Source organism: Opisthocomus hoazin, chromosome 4 (assembly GCF_030867145.1).
Source record: "Opisthocomus hoazin isolate bOpiHoa1 chromosome 4, bOpiHoa1.hap1, whole genome shotgun sequence".
NCBI classification, from domain to species: Eukaryota; Metazoa; Chordata; class Aves; order Opisthocomiformes; family Opisthocomidae; genus Opisthocomus; species Opisthocomus hoazin.
Genome location: NC_134417.1, coordinates 3,927,067 through 3,947,684, shown reverse-complemented (window position 1 = coordinate 3,947,684; position 20,618 = coordinate 3,927,067). Strand labels below are relative to the sequence as shown.

At 44.6% G+C, this 20,618-nt stretch overlaps 1 protein-coding gene across 1 annotated transcript; it reads left to right on the top strand.

The window, feature by feature from the left end:
* Positions 1–3,136: 3,136 nt before the first annotated feature.
* SAG (S-antigen visual arrestin) lies at positions 3,137–20,618 on the top strand. Its single transcript, XM_075417285.1, has 15 exons — positions 3,137–3,272; positions 3,850–3,910; positions 4,000–4,044; positions 4,341–4,534; positions 5,694–5,753; positions 6,916–6,983; positions 7,179–7,314; positions 7,660–7,744; positions 8,970–9,042; positions 9,962–10,099; positions 10,397–10,474; positions 12,388–12,411; positions 12,838–12,902; positions 18,902–18,911; positions 19,576–20,618. The coding sequence occupies exons 1-15, from the start codon at positions 3,174–3,176 to the stop codon at positions 19,667–19,669; spliced, it is 1,230 nt and encodes a 409-aa protein (XP_075273400.1). The 5' UTR covers positions 3,137–3,173; the 3' UTR covers positions 19,670–20,618.

The following is a 20,618-nucleotide window of genomic DNA, read 5'->3' as shown; positions in this document are numbered from 1 at the left end:
AAAATGTTGCTGGAATTTGAGAACACTGAAAGAGCTGAGGAACACTGTTTGTGTGTTCATTTTTTGGAATAATTTGTGTACCCGGACTGCTATATTCAAGCAAGTGTTGGTGATTGTTTGCAAGAAGCAAGCTTGATTTGTGACTTGCAAGAAGGGTGCTGTTCAGGCTGGCAAGTGGAGTGGGTATCATGGGATTTTTCTGATCAAACTAGCAGACGCAGCCCAGAGGAGAGCTACAGCTGTTTATGCAGCTTGCAAGCCAGAAATTACACGTATTGTTGTGCATAATGTCAAGACCAAATTCATGGCAGGGCGGGAAGCTATTCTTGGGGCATTCATGAAGAGAAAAGCTAAACTGATTGAAATCTCTGGTCCTGTGTCTTACATCTTGGATATTGTGCCCTGCTTTGTAAGTAAATTTAGGAGGGGAGGTGTACTAGCTAGCAACACGCTGTTTTGCATCAGCATGCCAGTGGGATGTTGGTGGGGCAATAATACGTAAACTGCTTAGGGATTGTGAGAGTAAGACATTGTTCTCAATGTTTGGTAGTCCTTCATAATGACATCTATTTATAGAGACATGATTTGGTGTTTTATAAACTCCGTTTTTCATAAATGGCTCTTGTCTGTTCAGTTTCGTGTCAGGCTGGATAGCTTGCAACCCTTGGAAGGAGAAGATAAAGAAAGAGCTTTAGATTAAAGCTGCTTTCAGTAACCGCCCTGTTCGATGTATGTCTGCAGTCCTTTACCAAGCATGCGAGCGTGACATTGTCGACATTTTCATTGACGATCCGAGCTTCCTTAGGTAATGCTTTGTGTTGCTGACTTCACCACTTTCCAGTTGAATCTTAGCACAGGTACAATATTTGCTCTTGGAGGGGGATTAATTCTTGAAATCCTAGATAGACGCAACTAGAGACGCGCTTTCAAATCCCCTACAAATTGTCTTCCTTGTTTGCTAAGAGGTTGGTGAGTCCCTCTGGTAGATGCAAAGAAGCACAGGACACGACTGCTTGGAAGATTCATCTTTCTTCAGTGGTCTAGGAGTTCACGTCTTTGTCCCGTGGCAGCTCCTGTGGCCTTTGGAACACGGCAAGGTATTTAATGGTATTTGCTGGTTTGTTTATTTGAGTCTACAGCATGAGTAGGGTGTCTGTTCAGCAACTAATACTATTACGGACTTGGAAAACCTACCTATAGTTCATAAAAATAGAAATGACCACGTGTGAGGTCTGTCTCTAATCTCTACCTTACATTTTTTCTAGCTTTCTGAGAAGGGCGATATTTCCTTTTTCTACAGTTTGCTGGGTGCAAATGGGGCCTAGAAGCTGTTTCTGCTCTTGAAACAGTTTTAAAATGGGAAAGCAAGCGCGGAGATAGAATGGAAGAAAAACACAAGGACAGTGATGCGCTGCCAGAGCAACGGTCTAAGACAGTATGCTCCTTCACACAAGTCCACCAGGGAGATGTGTAAGAACAAGGGCACCTGTAGCATCATCCTTTCCTGATGCTGCTCCTCAGCTTCAGAGTCTGACGGGGTTAAGGTTGTACCTGGGTCATCCTGTCCAACATCTGCCAAACGCCTTTTCCCTGTGAATGCATCTAATCCTGTGAATCAGTTCATACCGGTGATTTCCAGAGCATTCTGCAGCAACACACTGTACTTTTGACTCTCGTGTTGCGTGGGGAAATGCTTCACTTCATTTTTAAATTGCTGTCTGATCGCTTAATTGGTTACTGCTATTTTATGGCTGACAACAAAGTGAGAAACTAATCTCCCTCTGCTTTGTACCACTCGGGCTTTCTGGGCATCTCTCTCTCGATATCTCTTGTGTCCTTTTGGTCCTTTTCCCCCCACACACTTCTTTTTCACCTGAAAAATCTTATTCCATCTGTTTTTTCCTTGGCTGCAAGCTGTTCCCTTCCCGTGGTTATACCTGTGAGCTTTCTGGGCAGGTAGCTAGACTGTTACATTCTTAAGAACCATTCTGTTTTGAGTTCAGTGATGCCCTGCAAATAATGAGTTGCATTTGGTTCTAACTTAGGAAAATACAGTAGGACAGGTGAGTTCTTGTTTTGGGTTTGCTCTGACTCCTGACCAATACGTACCACTTTTCTAGGTCTTAGACTGAGCGTGCCGTATCCAAGATGCGGAGATGTGAGGGGTTCTAAAATGGTATAAATGGCGTTCTGTGTTGTATTCTTGATTTATTTCCCAATGACTTCTTTGCTTATGTCAAGACCTTCTTCCTAAGTGACACCAGGTAGAACTGTGCATGTCAGACTATAGCTGTATTTTCTTTGAGTGCAATGCTTTTCACTTACCATCATAGAATATATGGTATTTCATCACCTATCCAGTCTGCATCGTGAAGAACTCCTCCAACTTAACGTAGACAGCGTTATTTTTGGGAATCCAGAATAGCTTTGTGTCTGTGGGCAGCCTATTTGCTCCTTGTCTAGGCTGCTTTCCACTCATTCAAGGATATGTTCAACAGCAAGTGTCCCAGGACAGATGGTACTGCGCTGCTGTATACTTGCAGTGGTAAAAAAACAAAACAAACAACTCCCCCTCCAACAAACCAAGCCCTGAAAATAGCCAAAACCCATATGTATTGATATCCTTTATTCCCTATATTTTTATCCCATTATTAATGAGTGAGATGAACTTCCTTCTTATCTCATGAGAATTTAGAGCCTCTGATGACAAATGTTGAGGTACTTTTGAAAACTGAAATACCTTGTGAGGTAAGTGAAATACCTTGATCAGATTGCCTTAATCTGTACTCTTACAGATTTCTTCACAAAATTACTCTCTGCAAAGGCCAAGCTATCCCTTCTCCTCCCGATTTTTCTATTAGTCTACTCATTTTTTAATGTGAATTAAAAAGAGTTCTTGGTCTTTTGTAATGTTTCTGAGGAGCTTTTTTCAAATAGATGTTTTTATGGGTTTTTTTGAATGAGGAACTGCTACAAAGAAACCCACTTTCTGGGCTGCATCTGAGTGTCTATTGAAATAGTCTTTGCGAAACTATAGATGGGAATAGCATGCTCTACCCGCCAATTACAATTCTGCTTTTATCTCATCCACCTATTTTGTTCTGATGTCTTTCCCAGGACCTTTTGGGGCAGAAGAGCTTCACTGACGAACAATCACATACCCATCTTTGACCATGAGCTGCCCTGAGTCTCAAAAGACGGGGATGAGTGGGAAGAATGCGAATTCTCCTCCTAAACAAGTTATCTTCAAAAAAAGCACCCGTGATAAAGCTGTAAGTACCATAACAATGGGTTTATATAGCTATGTGTTTTACTTGTAGTTGGACTGGAGACTTATTAGAAAGCACTTTCCTGTCCCCTTCATTTTTTTCTGAGGAAGGACCATGACCTGTATTTAGCACTAAGTTTGAGGAGGTGATGTAAACAGAGATTGTATGGCAACCTTCTCATATATTATCATGGAAGAGTAAGGCAACTTTCCTCTCACCCCTCCTGGGTTTGTACTCCTCCTGGTAAATGTTTAAAACAAAGCTGATTCGCTGTCTTTCCAACCTGATAGCACCAAAAGTCTTTAAATCAATAGTTCTTTCTCACATACACAAGTATTTATGTTGTACAGAAATACAGCTGGAGCTGGTGTACATCAGGTCTTCAACTCTGATGTCCTGAAGGATGTTGAGTCTGGTGGGGACTGCATGTTTGCTGGGGAAAAAAAGAAAGTATTCCATTTAAAATGGAATTGTTCTGATCTCCACAAGATTTATATCTCTCTGCTGTGTCCCCCCTGCAACACACAACCACACAACCATCAGCACACTGTGTTCAACCATGGTCATCATCTCCCTACAGCTGACCATCTACCTGGGAAAGCGGGACTTCATTGACAACGTAGGGAACGTGGAACCTGTAGGTAAGTCCACAAGGTGATGTGCTGCCCTTCCTGCTCTCTCAACTCTGATTATCCTCTGTTAATCTTTTTTATTTTTTCCTTTCTTTCAGATGGTGTTGTGTTGGTTGATCCTGCAATGATCAAGGGGAAAAAAGGTTTGAGGTTTTATGCAACATGTGTTTCAGAGGTTGTTAGTCCTCTTTTGAAGTGAGATGCTGAGACAGAACCTTTTTTTATTGTTTTATGGGTACCAATGTAACTCTTTTCCCCAGTGAATGGGCTTCTTACTCAATGTAGTCTATGTTCTTACATATGGTATGAATACTTACCGGGTTATACAACAGTGTTGAAATGGGTTTCCCTGACTCTCTGTTGCAGGAGGATTTTACATCCCACGCTGGCTGCATTGTTAACCTGCTGCGTGTTTTATCCATCATGTGCTTCTTTTCAGTGTACGTGTCCCTGACCTGTGCTTTCCGGTATGGCCAGGAAGACATTGATGTGATTGGCCTCACCTTCCGACGGGACCTGTTCTTCTCTAGGGTCCAAGTGTATCCGCCTGCTGACAAGCCAGACTCTCTCTCCCACTTGCAGGAATCTTTGCTAAAGAAGCTGGGGAAAAATGCTTATCCCTTTTTCTTTACGGTAAGTACCTCGTAAGAGCCTCTGACCCTCTTCTCCTTGTCTGTTATTACCAGGCTGCTGAGACCCAGTGATGGACTGAAGACAGGGATTAATAGCGACTTCGTGTTATGCAAAGTTCCAATTTTGAGTGACAGGCAATGTACCAATTACTTTTTTTCTTACCATCCTACATGGTGAAGTGCAAGAAGATCCTAACTGCATGTGAAGAGCACTTTCCGTGAAAAGGCAAGGAAACATGCGATGGCTTTAGGCTTGCAACAACCCCATATATCCTTGTCTGCCCCATTCCCAAGGGGCTGAAATACTTTATACCATTGCCCCTGTGCTCACAGAGGAAATGTCAAATCCTTTCTCTTTTAAAAACTTTACGGATCAAACAAGCGGATAAAAAGCTCTTTACCAGATGTTGTCAACAAATAACAGTTCATTGCCAAGTTTGGATTCTGACAGGATGTGCCTCCAGTACTGTCAGTGACATGGCTGCCTCAGCATTCCCTAAGAAGATCTAGGCTCTCATATAGCAACAAATCAGTCTTTGAATGGTTCTGCTAAATGGGTTGGTACCTGTTGTAATGTTATTGACCGCTCAGATACCATCTACTGATCTTCAGACTGCTGGAATCTCTAGTGGGGTGTTAGCACTCAGTCTCCATGAGCTACTCTGCAGCCTTCCCAGTTGATGTCGGGAGCTGCTGGCCCTGGAGCGAATGGGCACTGGCTGGCAGCTGGCTGGTCTGCACGGCCTCAGCTGTGTTCTGTCACAGGGATGCTTTGCTCAAGCTTCACGCCCGTGTGAACAGTGAGTGGTGATGCTGTGAGCTCTTTTGGTTGTATTGGATGGGGAGCCAGGTGCTTCAAGTGCCTGGACTTGTTCTATTTTCTCTCTCCCTTTTTTTTTTTCTTTTCTCCTTTGCTTCCATGGCTCTTAAAAACTATTTTGGAAGAGAGGGACTTGTTCATACATGGCGAGTATAAAGATCAGTATGTTAAGGCCCTTATCTTGGCCAGAACTTGAAAGAGTTACTACCTTACAGCGAGTGACCTGTTGTCTTCAGGATTGCTTTGTACCTGTTGTCAGCATTATGTTAATTAGAGTATCGCAGAGTTGGAAATCTTTGTAATACTGCTTTGGGGTATTTTTCTCTTCTTCCGCCCACAGTTTCCAGATTACCTGCCTTGTTCAGTCTGCCTGCAGCCTGCACCTCGTGACGTTGATAAGGTGAGACCAGTGGGACATTTGTGCTTATCATGGTTGAGGAAAGTCATACAGAAAAAGTCATATGAATTTATTTGGTTAGCTTGAGGGTTGAGTAAGGTGATGCTGGGGTTTACTGTGCTATGCCACAAATGTTAGGAACGCGACTGAAGAGCTACAACTGTGTGTCACAGAGTTGGAATTTAAGTCCTCAGAATAAGAAAGGGAATCTAGTCAAATAGCAGCAAGACTACGAAATCTGCAATGCTTGTAGTTTCCTTAAGGGTACCACATGATTTGTGGGTTGGCTGCACATAAAATAATTGTAGCTGTTCAGGCTACGTGAGAGAAAAGGAGACCGAGTGCCTAAAATCTCATCGGTCGCTATAAATAGCATGTGTTAAGACCTGCTTCTGAATTAAAACAAATGCAGAGAAGGGCTGGCTTGCACATGTCTGTAAATAAAACAAAAACCCTGGAATAAAAGTCACCAGTTAATGAGATGTTCTGCAAGGTTTCTGGTGCTATTTGTAATAGTCCTTTTACCCTTCACTGGACGCTTCTGTGAACAGGTGCGCTGACTAACAACTGGGCAAGATGGGATGCCGGTTGTAGAATCCAGTGCCACACAGGCAAGCTGTGTTTTTGCCATGGAGTGATATTCCAGCAAAAATTCCCATATTGTTCTGTAGAGAGTTACCTGGAGCTCACGCAGATGTCCCATGGCAGTATAAACCCATTAAAGCGAGGGTCAGCTTGGCCTGACCAGCCCTTAGACGCTGGGAAGTAAGAAGATTGACACCGAGTCAGGCATTGGCATTAGAAAGCCAATTCAGAAACTCAGTTCAGAAACCCAAGGTGGACTGGGGAGCCTCGTAGGCTGCTCAGTCTTACCTGTAGCATGCTGAGACCTCTACAGCACTGCTCTCACAGAAAGCCCTTTGGGAGTAGGGATGTCATCTGTCAAAGGCTGGGAATTAAGCCTCATTTATCAGAAGCAGCGTGGAACAGGTGGATGCTGCCACACCAGTTGCCAGGGTTCTCCATTACAACAGGAGGAGGCCAGAAGAATTTTGCAGCTGGCAGGAATCTGCCAATTTCTGGTGTATGGAATGATATTTAAACATCTGCAGATGTTCTTGGCTACTGACACCAGTTTCACAGCTGTCTTCTCTCTCTCTGGCAGACCTGTGGGGTGGACTTCGAGGTGAAAGCTTTCTCAACAGAGAATGTGGAAGAGAGAATTCATAAGAGGTAACAGAACGTGTGTGTCTGTCTGCAGCTTTGCCCGCCTTAAAGGACGTGGGTGGTTCAGTAATGCACCTTGGCTGACTGTTCAGCTTTGCCCCACTGGCCAGTGGACTTCTTGGGTGTAAGCACATGTGAATGTAGAACTCCTGCCTCTGACAAGCACAAAGCACCACCATGTTGTCCTCTGCTGCTTCCCAGGAACTCTGCACGCCTGCTGATCCGTAAGGTGCAATATGCTCCAGAAAAGCCAGGACCCCAGCCTTGTGCAGAAACCACCTGGCAGTTCTTCATGTCCAACAAGCCATTACACTTGAAAGCCTGCCTCAGTAAAGAGGTGAGGAGTTTGCCCCTGGGCCGTGGACATCATAGTATTGGCACGCCAATATGCGTTTTGCTGCCCAAAGCAGCTACTTTGTGTGTTACTCAGGCGGTCTCAGCTGAGACTGACTTGGCCCAGCACGCAGGGGCTCTAATCTGTCAGTAGCTGCTGCTGGGAGAGGCTGAGACCCTGCTGCATTTGAGGCTAAATAAGTCATTGAAAGAAGAGTCGTGAATCGTTGGGAAGGGTCACCTTGCCTTATCTGGCCTCTGGGAGGAGGTTTAGTCTGGGGGGACTAGAGGGGCTCAGGGCTTGGCCGAAACCTCCTGGCTGGATTTCTGAGCATCAGATTCCTTCTAGGTGTACTACCATGGCGAGCCCATTCCAGTCACTGTCACCATCAACAACAGCACAGATAAAACAGTGAAGAAGATCAAAGTCCAGGGTATGTTTTTACTGTTGCTTGGGATTGTTTGAGGGCTGGAAGACTGAATGGTGGGAGGGCTGAAAGAGAGCCAGAATTTAGTGCTTGCAACAGCTTAAGCAGGCAGCATGGGACAAGGCAGGAATTTGTCCCTCCACCCTGTCGCTGTTTCTTCGCTGTTCATCAAGTGAAACACTGCAGCCTTTTTCCTGGCTCTCATGGTTACTTGTATGGCTTAGTTTAGGCACCAGTATGTCCCCTCTAGTAAACAGAAAGGGTCTGGCACCTGCGGTGGGCGAGGCAGGTGCTGTGGGAGAAATCCACCTCTTTTGGGAGGCTGGTGGGAAGGGCTCGCTTGTCAACGTGACGCTCCTGCTAACTGGGAATGTGCCTACATTGCACACAGTTTTGCCTGGGGTTTCAGAAAAGTCTGGCAGTGCGAGAAACAGCCGCTCTGCCAGCGATGGTGTCATTCCTCCTGAGGAAGCTGAGGGCAGGGGCTGAGTTTCAGAGGCTCTTCAGTAGTGCGCCTGTGTTTTATTTGTGGCACTGCATGTTTTCATCCCACAAGCCCCATTGCACTTGGACCTGTGGAAGACAGTCTGAGACACAAAGGGCGAGAAAGAGAAGAGAAGGCAGGGAGGGAATGAAGGTTTTCACAAAACTCTATAGCAGAGAAAGACAATTCAGTGCTGGTTTTCAATGTTTTCACTGTCTAGTGATTCCCAAATATTTTTAGGCTGACGTGCCTCTGTCAGGCTTAAAAAGAACTTGTTCGTCACCAGATTCTCTCCTCATCAGTGTTTGTCGGAATTACCCTATGGTTTTTTTGGTGTTTGAATCGAGGATATAAGCTATTTATTATCCAGTCTGCTTGATGATAGTGTCTCCTTAATGCACATGCATTGGCTATAGGTACGCAAGAGATACAAGCAGACACACTTAGAAAGAGATCTTTGTAATGGAAAGAGCAGGCTCCCAAGGGAACCTGTGGATTATTGAATTTTTGACGTCTCCAAATAAAGGCTGGATGCCTTTCATGGACGATAGGCTTTAGCCATTTGTGTGCTGTTGGTCTCTGTCTAGGTCAGACTGTCTGACCTGGTGGGCCCTTCAGGCTCTGAGTGTGTTTTCCTGCTGTCCTCGTCATGTCTTCCATTCCTGAGACTCGGGGGAGCGAGGGGCAGCTATGTTGCTTCTGATGCGTATGCACAACTGATTGTCCTCTTTCTCCTTGCTCACTCAGTGGAGCAGGTTGCCAATGTGGTTTTGTACTCCAGTGACTACTATACCAAAGTGGTAGCTGCTGAGGAAGTACAGTGAGTAAATCTTCTGCTTGTCCCTTCTCGCTCCTTTACGCCCTTTTAACTACCCTCCTCCTCAGTAACGGGAGGTACTCCTGGCTGTAGGCTGGCAGTTGCCTGCGGTTACAGTGCTTTATCCTCTCGCCTTGCGTGTGTCCTCCACACCACCTGTACTCTCTGGATGCAGCTGGTCTCCTTTTCACACAGTCAGCAGGTACCCTGCACCTTTTATCAGAGAACAGGGGGAGGTTGCAAAAGAGGGGTTTTGTGTGATGAGTAATTAGCTACCAGAAAAACTTAGCACGAGCTGTGGAAGGCTCCCCATTGCTTGAAATCCTTACATAGAGACGCAACGTTTTTCTGAAAGGTGCTCCTGTTGAGTGGAAGTCCCGGATGCTCTAGCTTGAGGTCAGTCTTTTTCACACCATTCCATTTGGTTTCTTCTGGCTTTGGAAAGCCCATGAAAGCTTTAAGCCTATTGACAGTGTGGAGAACCACTTACTCTTTTGCACCGCACTGGCAGTGCAGCATTGGACTTTGCCTTGTGAGGAGGGTTGGACGCACCAAGACATTTTATATTTTGGGGGTTTTTTGCTCCGTAGCTTAGGGACAGGGTTTCCATTGAGTACTGGTCTTCTACAGTTCATTTTGTCCAGATGTAGACGTCTGCAGCGTAGTTTGACCTGCTTTAGAAGTCTGCCTTAATGTGAAATTAGTAATTTTCCGTAAGTGCCTTTCCTCTCTGCTGATTATAAAGGGAACTTTTCTGACTAGTTTAGATGTAGACATCTGCATCATAGACAACTAAATTTGGACAGATAAATTCCACTCCTGTTGGATGGCTTTGTAATCTGATTTGAAATTCTCTTGGTTGGGAGTGTAATGCAAATCAGAGTCTATCACTTTGCCTCTCTCACCTGCTGCTTATTTTCAGGGAAAAGGTGCAGCCAAACAGCAGCCTGACCAAGACACTGACGCTTTTGCCCTTGCTAGCAAACAACCGGCAGACCCGGGAAATAGCTCTGGATGGAAAGCTAAAGGATGAGGACACCAACTTGGCTTCCAGTACTATGTGAGTAGAGTTTTAATGGACCCAGGTAGTGGAAGGTTATAAAGAAGAGGGGAGGATGGGGGAAACGCTCATATGGGAAGTTTGTATCTGTAAATTTGTGTCCAGATGGGTACATAGAAGGTGCAATGTTTATATTCATTCAGGGTAAATAGCGACCAGAGATCTGGAGAGGTATTAGCTGTCCCTGAGGCTTGGCTGCTCTGTCACTTGCAGGAGAGTAGGATGCTCACCTAGTTCTTGCTCCCGCTGTATATTGTTGCTGCGCCGCCTAACACTGCTGTTTGTTTTCTCTGGTAGTGTTAAGGATGGAATAGACAAGACAGTGATGGGGATTCTGGTTTCCTACAAGGTCAAAGTGAAGCTCACTGTTCCAGGGTAAGAGTAACAGACTTTTTGGTACATCTGCATAAAGAGAGTGAGTACTTCATTGATGGGTGGGGAGAGGACAGGACAGTCCACCCTAAGAGAAAGGGCACACATTGTAGGACATCAGGCTCCCTCTAAAGCATAAATTGCCTGGAAATCAATCTTGACCTAGCCAAAGAACTTGTCCCAAGCCAGAGGGTTGGATTACCTTCCTTAGACACCATATGATTTTACGGCTGAAGTATAAACCTCTCGTTTCCATTCTAATTTTTTGTTTCAAACCCATAACTTATTTTGTGAGAACTGAAGTGTAACTTTGTGTGAGCCTTTATGTTGGTGCTGTGGTTTAACTGGCAGCCAGCAACTAAGTGCCAGACAGCTGCTCGCTCACCCCTCCTCTTCCTCCTCAGTGGGATGGTGAGGAGAAGGGGACAAAAAGGGAAGGTCATGGGTTGAGATAAAGACAGTTTAATAAGACAACAAAGGAAATACTGATACTACTACTAATAATGATAATAATGAATATGCAAAACAAACTATATACAAGACAGTTTTCTCACTGCCCAATCACTGATTCGCAGCCAGTCCCTGAGTAGCAATCGTGGAAGCTGGAACTTGCAGATTTCGCAAATTTCACAAAATTCCCAAAAAAGACCAAACTCCCAGATCAGAGAAGATTCAAACTCATGGAAAAGAGAAGAGCTCCCTGCCTCCCAGCCACCCCCCCTTTATAAACTGAGTGTGATGTCCATGGTATGGAATATTTCCATTGCCCAATTTGGCCTAGCTGTCTGGCTGTGCTCCCTCCCGGCTCCTGTGTACCTGCTCATTAGCTGAATATGGGAAACTGAAGAAAGTCGCTGATTTCTTAGCAACAACTAAAAACATCAGTTTAATCAACATTCTTCTGGTACTAAATCTAAAACACAGAAGCTACTGAGAAGAAAATTAACTCCATCCCAACCCAAACCAGGACATTATCCACCCCTTATTCTATACCATCTACGTTATTCTCATATCTACATTATGCCCACACTTTCCAATGAATTACCACCGGTTTTCCTGTCTTTTGATATCTACACACAGATATCGTTCCCTTAGTCTGTGGGCCATCCCTCTAAAATGTCCGTTGAGTTCATATAGTCCATAACTTTGGGATCTGTCTGTCATAACAGCCTTTCAGGGCAAGAGAGGTAGTGTAATGTCTACTCAGTCAGCAGAGCAGGACCAGGCTTTGGTGCGATGCTGCGGGCAGATGACATTGGGCACAGCAGGAGGATGGTGTGTAGTGTTCGACTGTCGCACACTGCACCTGGAGCTCGCAGTTGATGTATCTGGCATGGCCTGTGTCCATGGTCTACGGGTTGAAGATGTTCTTGTTCTCCCAGAGCAGAAGGTAGAGACGTCTGCCTCTGCCTGAGAGTCAGAAATTCTATCGCTCAGGTTCTGTACCGAGCCAGCTTTCTGGGAGAAACTGATGTTATCAGCATGAGCTAGTTCCCAGCATACAGTGCAAAAGGGGACAAGGATAACTCTCAGTGACAGTCACTGTTTCCATTTGTGTTTCATTTGTCCTTTTTTCTAGTATAAAAATGAGTCACTGATTTGCCTCAAGTGCGATAAAGTGACTGTTGCCTTCTGTGGTCCTCTGATTGCCCCTGTCCTTTGGCTCCCAGAAAAAGGAGCCATGCCCGGCATTTGATCAGGAGTTGAAAAACTTAGACTCTTTCTCCATGGGAAGGACATGAAAAATAAAAATTAGCTTTTATAAGTTTGTTTGGATATTATGCTTTGTGGCAAGTAGAGTAGAGTATATGAGGAAGATGATTTCAGTAGTCCACCAATAAAACAGCATTTGGTAGAGCACTGGAATGTAAAGGCACTAAATATGCTTGTGTTTTTCTCCTTGTTTTCTTCTGTAGCATGCTGGGAGACCTCACCTCTAGGTAAATGTCATCTTCCTTTTCAGACCATGCAGTCGTAGTTGTTATTTTTAGTTTTTACCCTCTTTCCTATTCCCTTTCCCGCCTCCCAAAAAAAACCCACCAAAACAACTACCCCTTAAGCTGATAGAAATAAGAAGTCTGTGCATTCAGCTGTGAAAATGAAGCCATTACAAAAATATACCTCTGATTTTGTGTACGTGCAAGTATATTCATCACATAATTAAACCCAGTTTATTAAAGGGGATATGTCTGGAACATTTGTGGAGAAATCAGTTTAACTCTTTTTGAGGGGAAAATTATGATTAGAAAGTATGAAAGAATGAGTGAAGCTGGAGTTCGGGGCTTAGGCGGGCCTGAGGTGGGAAGGGGACTGAAGCAGGCATGAACAGAGCTGTGGATCTGACGCATTCTCTCTTCTCCCCAAAGTGAAGTGGGAACAGAACTGCCGTTTCGTCTCATGCACCCCAAACCTGAGGAAAAGAGCCCAGCAGGTCAGTTATGCCTGCTTTTTGCCTTGCTTTGTTAACAGACTGACGTGAGATCTTACCATTGCAAGGTTTATAGTGATTTGTTCTAGAGGAAGCCTCTAGAGTCTACAAGACTCCAGTATGGGGGCTGCTTTGTGTGTGTATGTACATATGTGTGTGTATGTATATCTCAACCTCAAGGCACAAAATAGCAGAGAGAAGAAGGGATGCTAAGATGGGAGAAGGTGGAAGTGGGTCATGTTCCCTTTTTGTCTTTCATCTGTGGAATCAATTCAAAGCACAGGGGCTTGAGGAAGCACTGCACAGTTGAATCTCATGACTGCTGTGCAAAATCTTCTGAATGAAGCTGTCAGCAATTCTCAGCCAGATTCCAATAGGGCACACCAGTATCTGTTACAGAAAACACGTAAGACACATGAGCATTGTAAATAGCAAAATACTTTTAAGCAAAGTTAAGAGGTGATAAAGCTGTTCACGATTTGAGAGCCCTCATTATCTTGATGTGGCCTTGGCCACGGTGTCTGTGATTTGGCCTTCATGTTCAGTGGGTATCTGAGAGGAATGTCTCTTCAGTCAGGTCAGTAAATTGAAGTGTGGATGCTTTAAAGCAGCGTAAGGAGCTAGCCTTCCCCAGGCATGTTGAGGCTTGGGATCAGATGCCAAAGCTGCAGGCTAGGTTGAGCATCCACGCTGTCCCCCCGCTTCCTCAGGCCCTGGCTGGATCTGTTCTCTAGTGGTGGACACACAGAACGCACAGGGTGCTTGCACTGTGTCAGAAGCTCCTGTGCAGCATCTGAAGTGCCTATTGAACACAAAACAGTATGTCAGCCTTTCGATGCTGGAGCTGTTATAGATCAGTCATCTTGTCCTGCCCTCTGTATTTAGACAAAGTTGCATGGGCTTCAAACAAAAACCCATGGCTGCTTCTGCACTGCTTTGCTTTTTTCTTTCTGTTTTCTTTGGGCCCAAACCTCCCTAAAGGTGCTATATTTAAGAACATGGCCACTGGAAGAAGGTGGAGGAGGCTATGAAAGGTGTTATCCCAAGACAGATGGCATGTTCTATACTGGAAGCATTAGGGAGGGGTGACTTGAGTCCTCACTGTGTATCTAATTGTTGGAGGAATCAAATGTGAGTGATGAGAAGAGAGACTGGTGATCCTCTCCACACTCAGCTGCTCTGGTTGGAAATTGGTATTTGCTAATTACGGATGTGCTGGAATGGGCAAAGGGAGGTTTCCTCACTGCTCTCTGAGAATTGTGCTATAGGAAACTCACTTTCACTGGGAAAACGCCTGCTGTGAGCTGTGCCAGCAGCCTCTCTTGGCACAGGCACAGAACGTGCTCACAGGAGAAGTTTTTTGTGCGTGCTACACCCCCATCAGAGTAGCACAGTGAGTCTAGGAAGCACCTTCAGGACAAACCCACCAGGCCTCTTTCCCTCTCACCTCCTTTCTGCTGTGGCCCCAAAGGAGACAGCCACGTCACCGAGGAGTAGCACAGGACACCCCACAGCAGCATGCAGCCCAGAGCTGCCGCCAGCCCGCCTGTGAGGTGGACATCGGGTCCTCAGGGCTGGTCTGTAGGACCAACCATGTTGGTTCACCTTGGAGAAGCTGCTCTAGAGCAAGTGCTTTGGCTGGCGTAGCTGTGCCTGTGCTGTGGGTTTCACTTTCATGCTGCAGGCCAGCAAAGCTCTGCCAGCAAAACACTGGCATTGCTGCACACTTGACCACGATCTCAAGTGGGTGACTTGTTGCGGGAGAGCTGCTTTGGCAAGGGTCTTCTGTCTCCTCTGGTAGCTTGTCCATGCTGAAGCATTTCCCTCGGACTTTGCTGCAGCAATCCCCCTGCCCAGAGCCTTGGTGAGGGGCTGGGGCTGGCACCTGTGGCCCCAGAGCGGTGGCTGGTGAGGGCCATCAGGTGTCCGTGGGGAGACACACAGGGCTGCAAAACCTGGAGCTTTCACAGATATGGAGGAAAGCTTGAAAACTGCAGACAAGGATCATCCAAAGGCTTAGGCAACTGTAAAGAATTTTACTTTTTTAGAATGATGTGATTTTTTTTTTTTTACATGACATGTTTTGGTGTTAACAATGCTGCAACCTCCTTTTCACGGCTTATGCTTCGGGCAGATAATTCTGGCAGAAGCATTTGTAATATGAGGAAAAATGGAAGTCAGTCAGTTCTCCCGTCTTAAGATAATTTCAAAGGAGGGCTGATACACTCCTTTATGTAGTACGCTCAAAAGGATGTGGGCAGAAGACTTTACAAGGGAAATGGAGAACTGCAATATTTCTCAGATCGCTTCCCCCAACACATCCTCTAACCAAAGGCACAGCCCACGTATTGTTTGCTACATCAAAGTCTTCTAGGAGCTCGCTGTCAGAAGACAGCTATGCTTCATGTGTTTTGCACAGATGGAAATTGCAGGTTTCTTACAAACTGAAAAAAAGACAGGTAGTTTCAGGAGCTGTCTCATGGGAAAGCCTTACAAATGGTTAACCCGAGAAAGAAATGCTTGCTCTTAAAAAAAGATACTGTAGCACAACAGAAAATTCCGCTGAAGCCTGCATAGCTGACTTGAAAACTGCGCTGGAATGTGGTGTCTGAGCTCATTACAGGGAATAAAACAGCCTCCCATATGAAGCTGGTAAACTAAAACTGTTTCTGGCTTTATTTGCTGGTAGTTTTCCATGCTCTGTGCCTAATCACTCTTCCCAATTGGGAGTTCATGCTTTTTAAATTTTTGTTCTACCACCTTAGTTCATAAACTCTGAGAAATAAAATGTGTTTCATTAGTGAAATACCATCTAATTTGGAAACAAGTGAATCAAGACTTAATTGCAGAGATGGAGCTTCAGCGAACAGTGTTTAGACTCTCAAAGGCCTCAAAAGATGGAATTTTTCTTTGGCTTGTTCGGCAGCCTCTGCAGTGGGTGTAGGCACAGGGGTGCATGTACAGGGAATTTTGTCATCACTCCTTATCTTCTTTTTCCATTCCCTTTTGTTTTTACCGATGAGTCAGTAGGAAGCAGTTTGCCTATTGCACCTCCCTGCTTACTTGACTGTCACTTCATCTTAAGGCACAGCTGAAAGGAAGAAAATCAAAGCAACCACCTCACAGAGGCAAAGCTAAAGCGGGATTAAAAAATGCCATGTATTAAGATTTATTCCTTGCAGTGGGGTAATATCCATTTCCCTTCTCTGGCCAAGGTGATTTATGGCAAAAGTAAATAAAACATGTGTAGCATCAGTATATTTAATCAGGCAGGGCTGATCTGAGCGTAGAGAACCTCAGAAAGATAAGCCTCTCAAGAACATGGTTTGATTTTTTTTTTTTTTAGGGCCAAACTGGAGCAAGTGTGATCAACTGCTGTGTGCTTTATTTCACAGCAGATTGCTTTGCCCTTTTTATTTGTCTGTGAGCGAGCTCTGAAGCATTCATCACTCAGTAAAAAGCAGGTCTGTCAGAGTGCGTGGCTATTCCAGATTCCTTGATCTTTCTTTTCTGTGCCTGGAGGAGACAGAAAAGGAACGGCTTGCTACCTTTCCTTTCCCATGTTTATTTATAGCTTCCTCGTCTTGGACTTCTTGTGGGCCAGCATTTGCATGTTCCATGTGTGCTGGTTTTGCAACTGTTTTTGGACCCATGTGGTTCACAGGTGGTTATTTTTAGGCAAAGCAGCTCCTGTTGCATTGGCAGTCTGTCTTTTCCGCCCCTTGACAAAAATGTATAGAGATCTGTTTCTTTTAAAGATAGATTCAAACTGGGCTGTGTCTCTTCATGCTTCCAAGACCTTTCCCAGTCAGCAGTTAGCCCAAAACCTCCCGCTGGGTTTTTCTCAAGGCTGTGGTCTTGACGCGAGTTCTTTGGTCTGGGGTTTTCCTGCCCTTCTCCTGATGTTTTACATTTTGTGGGCCTGTGTCTTGGACACTGACCTTCGTTTTGGCTGTTGTTCAACAAATGATCATTTATCTGCTCCCTTGTTAAACTTGCATGAAAAGGCTGGTTTCAAGAAACCCACAAATGCTTTGTCCCTGTAATAGTAAAGCTATACCTGCCCTATGTTGGCATGGTAGCTTTCAGAAATTGGTGAATTTTTAAAGCACTTGAATGTCTTGAAAAATAGCACAGCCTGCTCCCTTTTTTTTTCTTCCCCCCATAAAGTTAAGAGAGGTTAAAAGCAAGCTTATAATGAAAATTATCGTATACCACAACTTTAATTATATGGAATAATTTCTGTGGCTGCATAATAAAAGCTTACGGAAAACCCTCTGCAGAGAGTATGATGACATTCTGGAGCCTAGTTCGTCCTCGAGCACAGTCCCCTCCCATCTCAACCCTCAAAATCATTGCTGGCATGCCAGTCAAGAAAAGACAAAGGCTACCCATTTTCAGGCTCCTGAGAATTTTTCAGTGTTATGATGTTAAATAAGCCACAAGACAGCAAGGGAACTATGTGGAGTGGGCCCAACTCCAGCTAGGGTAGCATTTAACAAGCATATGGGATGTCGTATAGCAGCCTGAAGGTAAAATAGCGCATCTTTGGGCGTAATCTTACATCTGAGGTGTATGATACGCACTGCTCTGCTGACACACTACCTCTGTGTTGATTCAGTAACCATTTAGCTGACAGTAAAGTGTATGCCCAACTGAAACAATACCTATTTTCCCCCCGAAACCATTTTGTAAAATTGCCTCCAAACCGTGTTGGTGGGTATCTCGCCCAACTTCACCCACATGATAATGTCCTTGTTCCCACAGTAACGAATGCAACTCAAAGTGGGGAAAGACAGCAGACTATTTAAAGAAGAAAAATTGGAGGAAAAATGAAATGAGAACGATGCTTTATGTGTTGGAAATTTTAAAAGTTCTAAATGTTTCATTTTAAATCCATTTCAATCAAGCATGCATGCCCTGAGACTTTCCAGACTTCGTCTTGACTTCTGTGAGTAGAGGAAACCATCCTTTCAGATTCTGGATAGTCACCATCATGAGTGTCTTCACGTGATCCATCCTTTGAGGCATTTTGGCTAGAGAGGCCCCATTTGGCACACTTTTAATGCTGACTTTTCCAGCAGTGCTAGTCACCACTTGTTGCCCTTGGTTTCAGTGTGCGTCATGGGTTGCAATTCTCCAGGTAGCAAGTTACCTGGTCACTGGAGCATCCGAGATCCCTAAGGACTTCTGTAGAGCGATGGCCTAGGTCCGCTTTGCTCCCTGACTTAAATTTGTGAGAAGTAAGCCAGTAAAGTGACTGTTGCTTGCTAAAGATAAAGTAACTGTGAGAACAAAAAAAATCCCTGCCCCCATTTCATCACTGCAATACAGTCTGTTCTGCTTATTTTAGGCTGTGCTGAAACAGCTTTCAAGGCATCCTGCTAACAAGCAGGATTTGTTACAGCGTGGTTAGCAAAGATCCCATTGAAGAAACACAAGTGCCAAAGGTCTCAGGGTTGTGTTTAGGCGAGAATGAAATGAGGACTATTGCCTCAAGTGCATAACCCATCTAGTGAGAGACCACCTAGGCCTTTCTGCGTTCTGACCTCTGTTTGATTTTAATACCTTCATGTTTATTGAACAAGAACATCGTCTTCTCATCAGCTGACTACTGAAATCGCAGTGACAGACCAATTAAGACTAACATCATGTCACGCAAACACTGTCATCTCTGAGTAGAAGTGTGTGCACAGATGTCTCTCACATCTGTGACCACTAGCAAGCATAAACGGGAAAATCTGTCTTTGTTTCTCAGCCCTCCTGATGTGTTCAGCAACGTTGCTAGAGTGCTTTTCCGTTTGGGAGATTGAGTTTTGCTTCATCAGGTGCATGTATGCACATTTTGAGACTTCCTGGAATTCTCCTTGTATTGTTGCAAATCATAGTGCTTGTCACTGTTTTGTCTTGCCCGTTTATAAATTTTTGCTGGTTTTAGCATCCGCTGTGCTAACTGGTTGGTGTGTCTTTTTTCCTCCTTTACTGCATGCTGATGACTGCAGGGAAGGATGGGTAAGTTTCTTTTGATATTTCACATTCTAGCTGCAGTTGTGCGTTGACTCTTTCAAAACGCCTCAAAATTGTCTGAAAATCCACAGGGCTCATGGAGTACCAGCTTAAATCCAAAGTGAGTAAGATACTGTGGCTTGACACATTACTGCTATCAGTTGAACAGCAATAACTGACCATGTGAAACTAGTTTAAGAGAACATGTTTTGCCTCCCAGTTGGAGGGAGGGATGTGTTTGTGGTCAGCCAGTGCTCTGTAGCTCTGAGTCTCAGGACCTCCATAGGTTTGACCACGTGCCCATATTTTAGTACAGAAGGAATAAGGATGAAAGTTTTCACACTTTATTTCTAGACAAAGACCCTTTCAGGCTGCAGACTGTTCAGTTAGCTGATAAATATTTAGCTGGAATGGACATGATTCAGTACAGATGAAAACCTCCTCAGTTTGTGTCCTGACTTGCTCAATCAACTGCTTTTCATACTAGCTAGAATACCACCAATGAAGATGGTACCTGTGGGAATGTGATCCAAATCCCTCTGAAGACAAAGGAAACATTACCAGAGTCTGCTCCGGGCTTCTCTTCTTCCTCCTATATGTTACGTGTAGTCTGCTGGTATAAAAAAATTGCTAACATAATTTTGAAAGACCTGTGTTTCTTCCATTTCAGTGAAGCAGAGCTGGTATTTGAGGATTTTGCTCGTCAACAGCTAAAAGATATGCTTGATGATGAAGACAAGAATATGTCCTCAACTGATGAGTGACTAAAAGAACAAGCTGCCAGAGAAGCTATGTAGTCTGGCGTCAATTAGAAATTTAGGACCTAGGTTTCTAGTAAGCTGCCCGTTCTCAGTGCATGCTTGGGCTCCCAGGGATTAACCCTGAGATAAGTGGACATAAAATCATGAATCTCCATTGCTGATTAAAAGTTTCAGCTCTAGAAGAACGTAGCGAACTCAAAACCTGATGCTTACTTGAGCTACCAGAGGAGGGCAAGAAAGGCTGCCATGCCATGACTTCTGCTTTCAGCGCTATCTAATAAAAATGTGGGTTGCTTTCACCATTGATGAGAGCTTAAATGATGGTTTGTGCAGCCTGCCGAGACTGACTTGGTGTCAGAGAGTCTCTGACTCTGAAATGCTAGCGAGCCAAATTCTAGTCTGGAAGGCTGGCTTGCAGCCTGTGGTGATTCAATGAAGTTTCTTAGCGGACTGTACAAAACTGATTTTGTTTCCTTTTGGTTGTTTTTGTGTTTATGCTTTACCAAACTCGTCTAGTGGATATTCTCAGTGCTTGCACTGTCCCCCTGTGTGGCTCACATCCACTTTCTGTACCATTAAATGTCTTGCAAGTCATCTTCCACAGCGGCTAGAATGCTGAGTTGCTATGTTAGCTTTCTAGCAATATTCTGAACAACCATGTTATTAAAGATGAGAGAAACGTGCACTGTCTGTTAATTCCTTAACAAAGCTCCCTGTACACAACCCCAAACAGAGAACTGCTAACGCAGACTGGTCCTATATTTAATCTAGTTTCCTGTATGCAACAGTGTTTCAAAAGAGGGTGCAGCAACATTAAAGGGGAAATTATGGGGCAGCCTGCCCTGAGGAGCCTTTTCTGCCATCCGTCTGCCGGAGGTCGGTTTATGCTCTAAGAAATGAGATTGTATTCTGCAAACTTTGTTCTTTCTTGTTGATCTGGATGTTCTCGTTA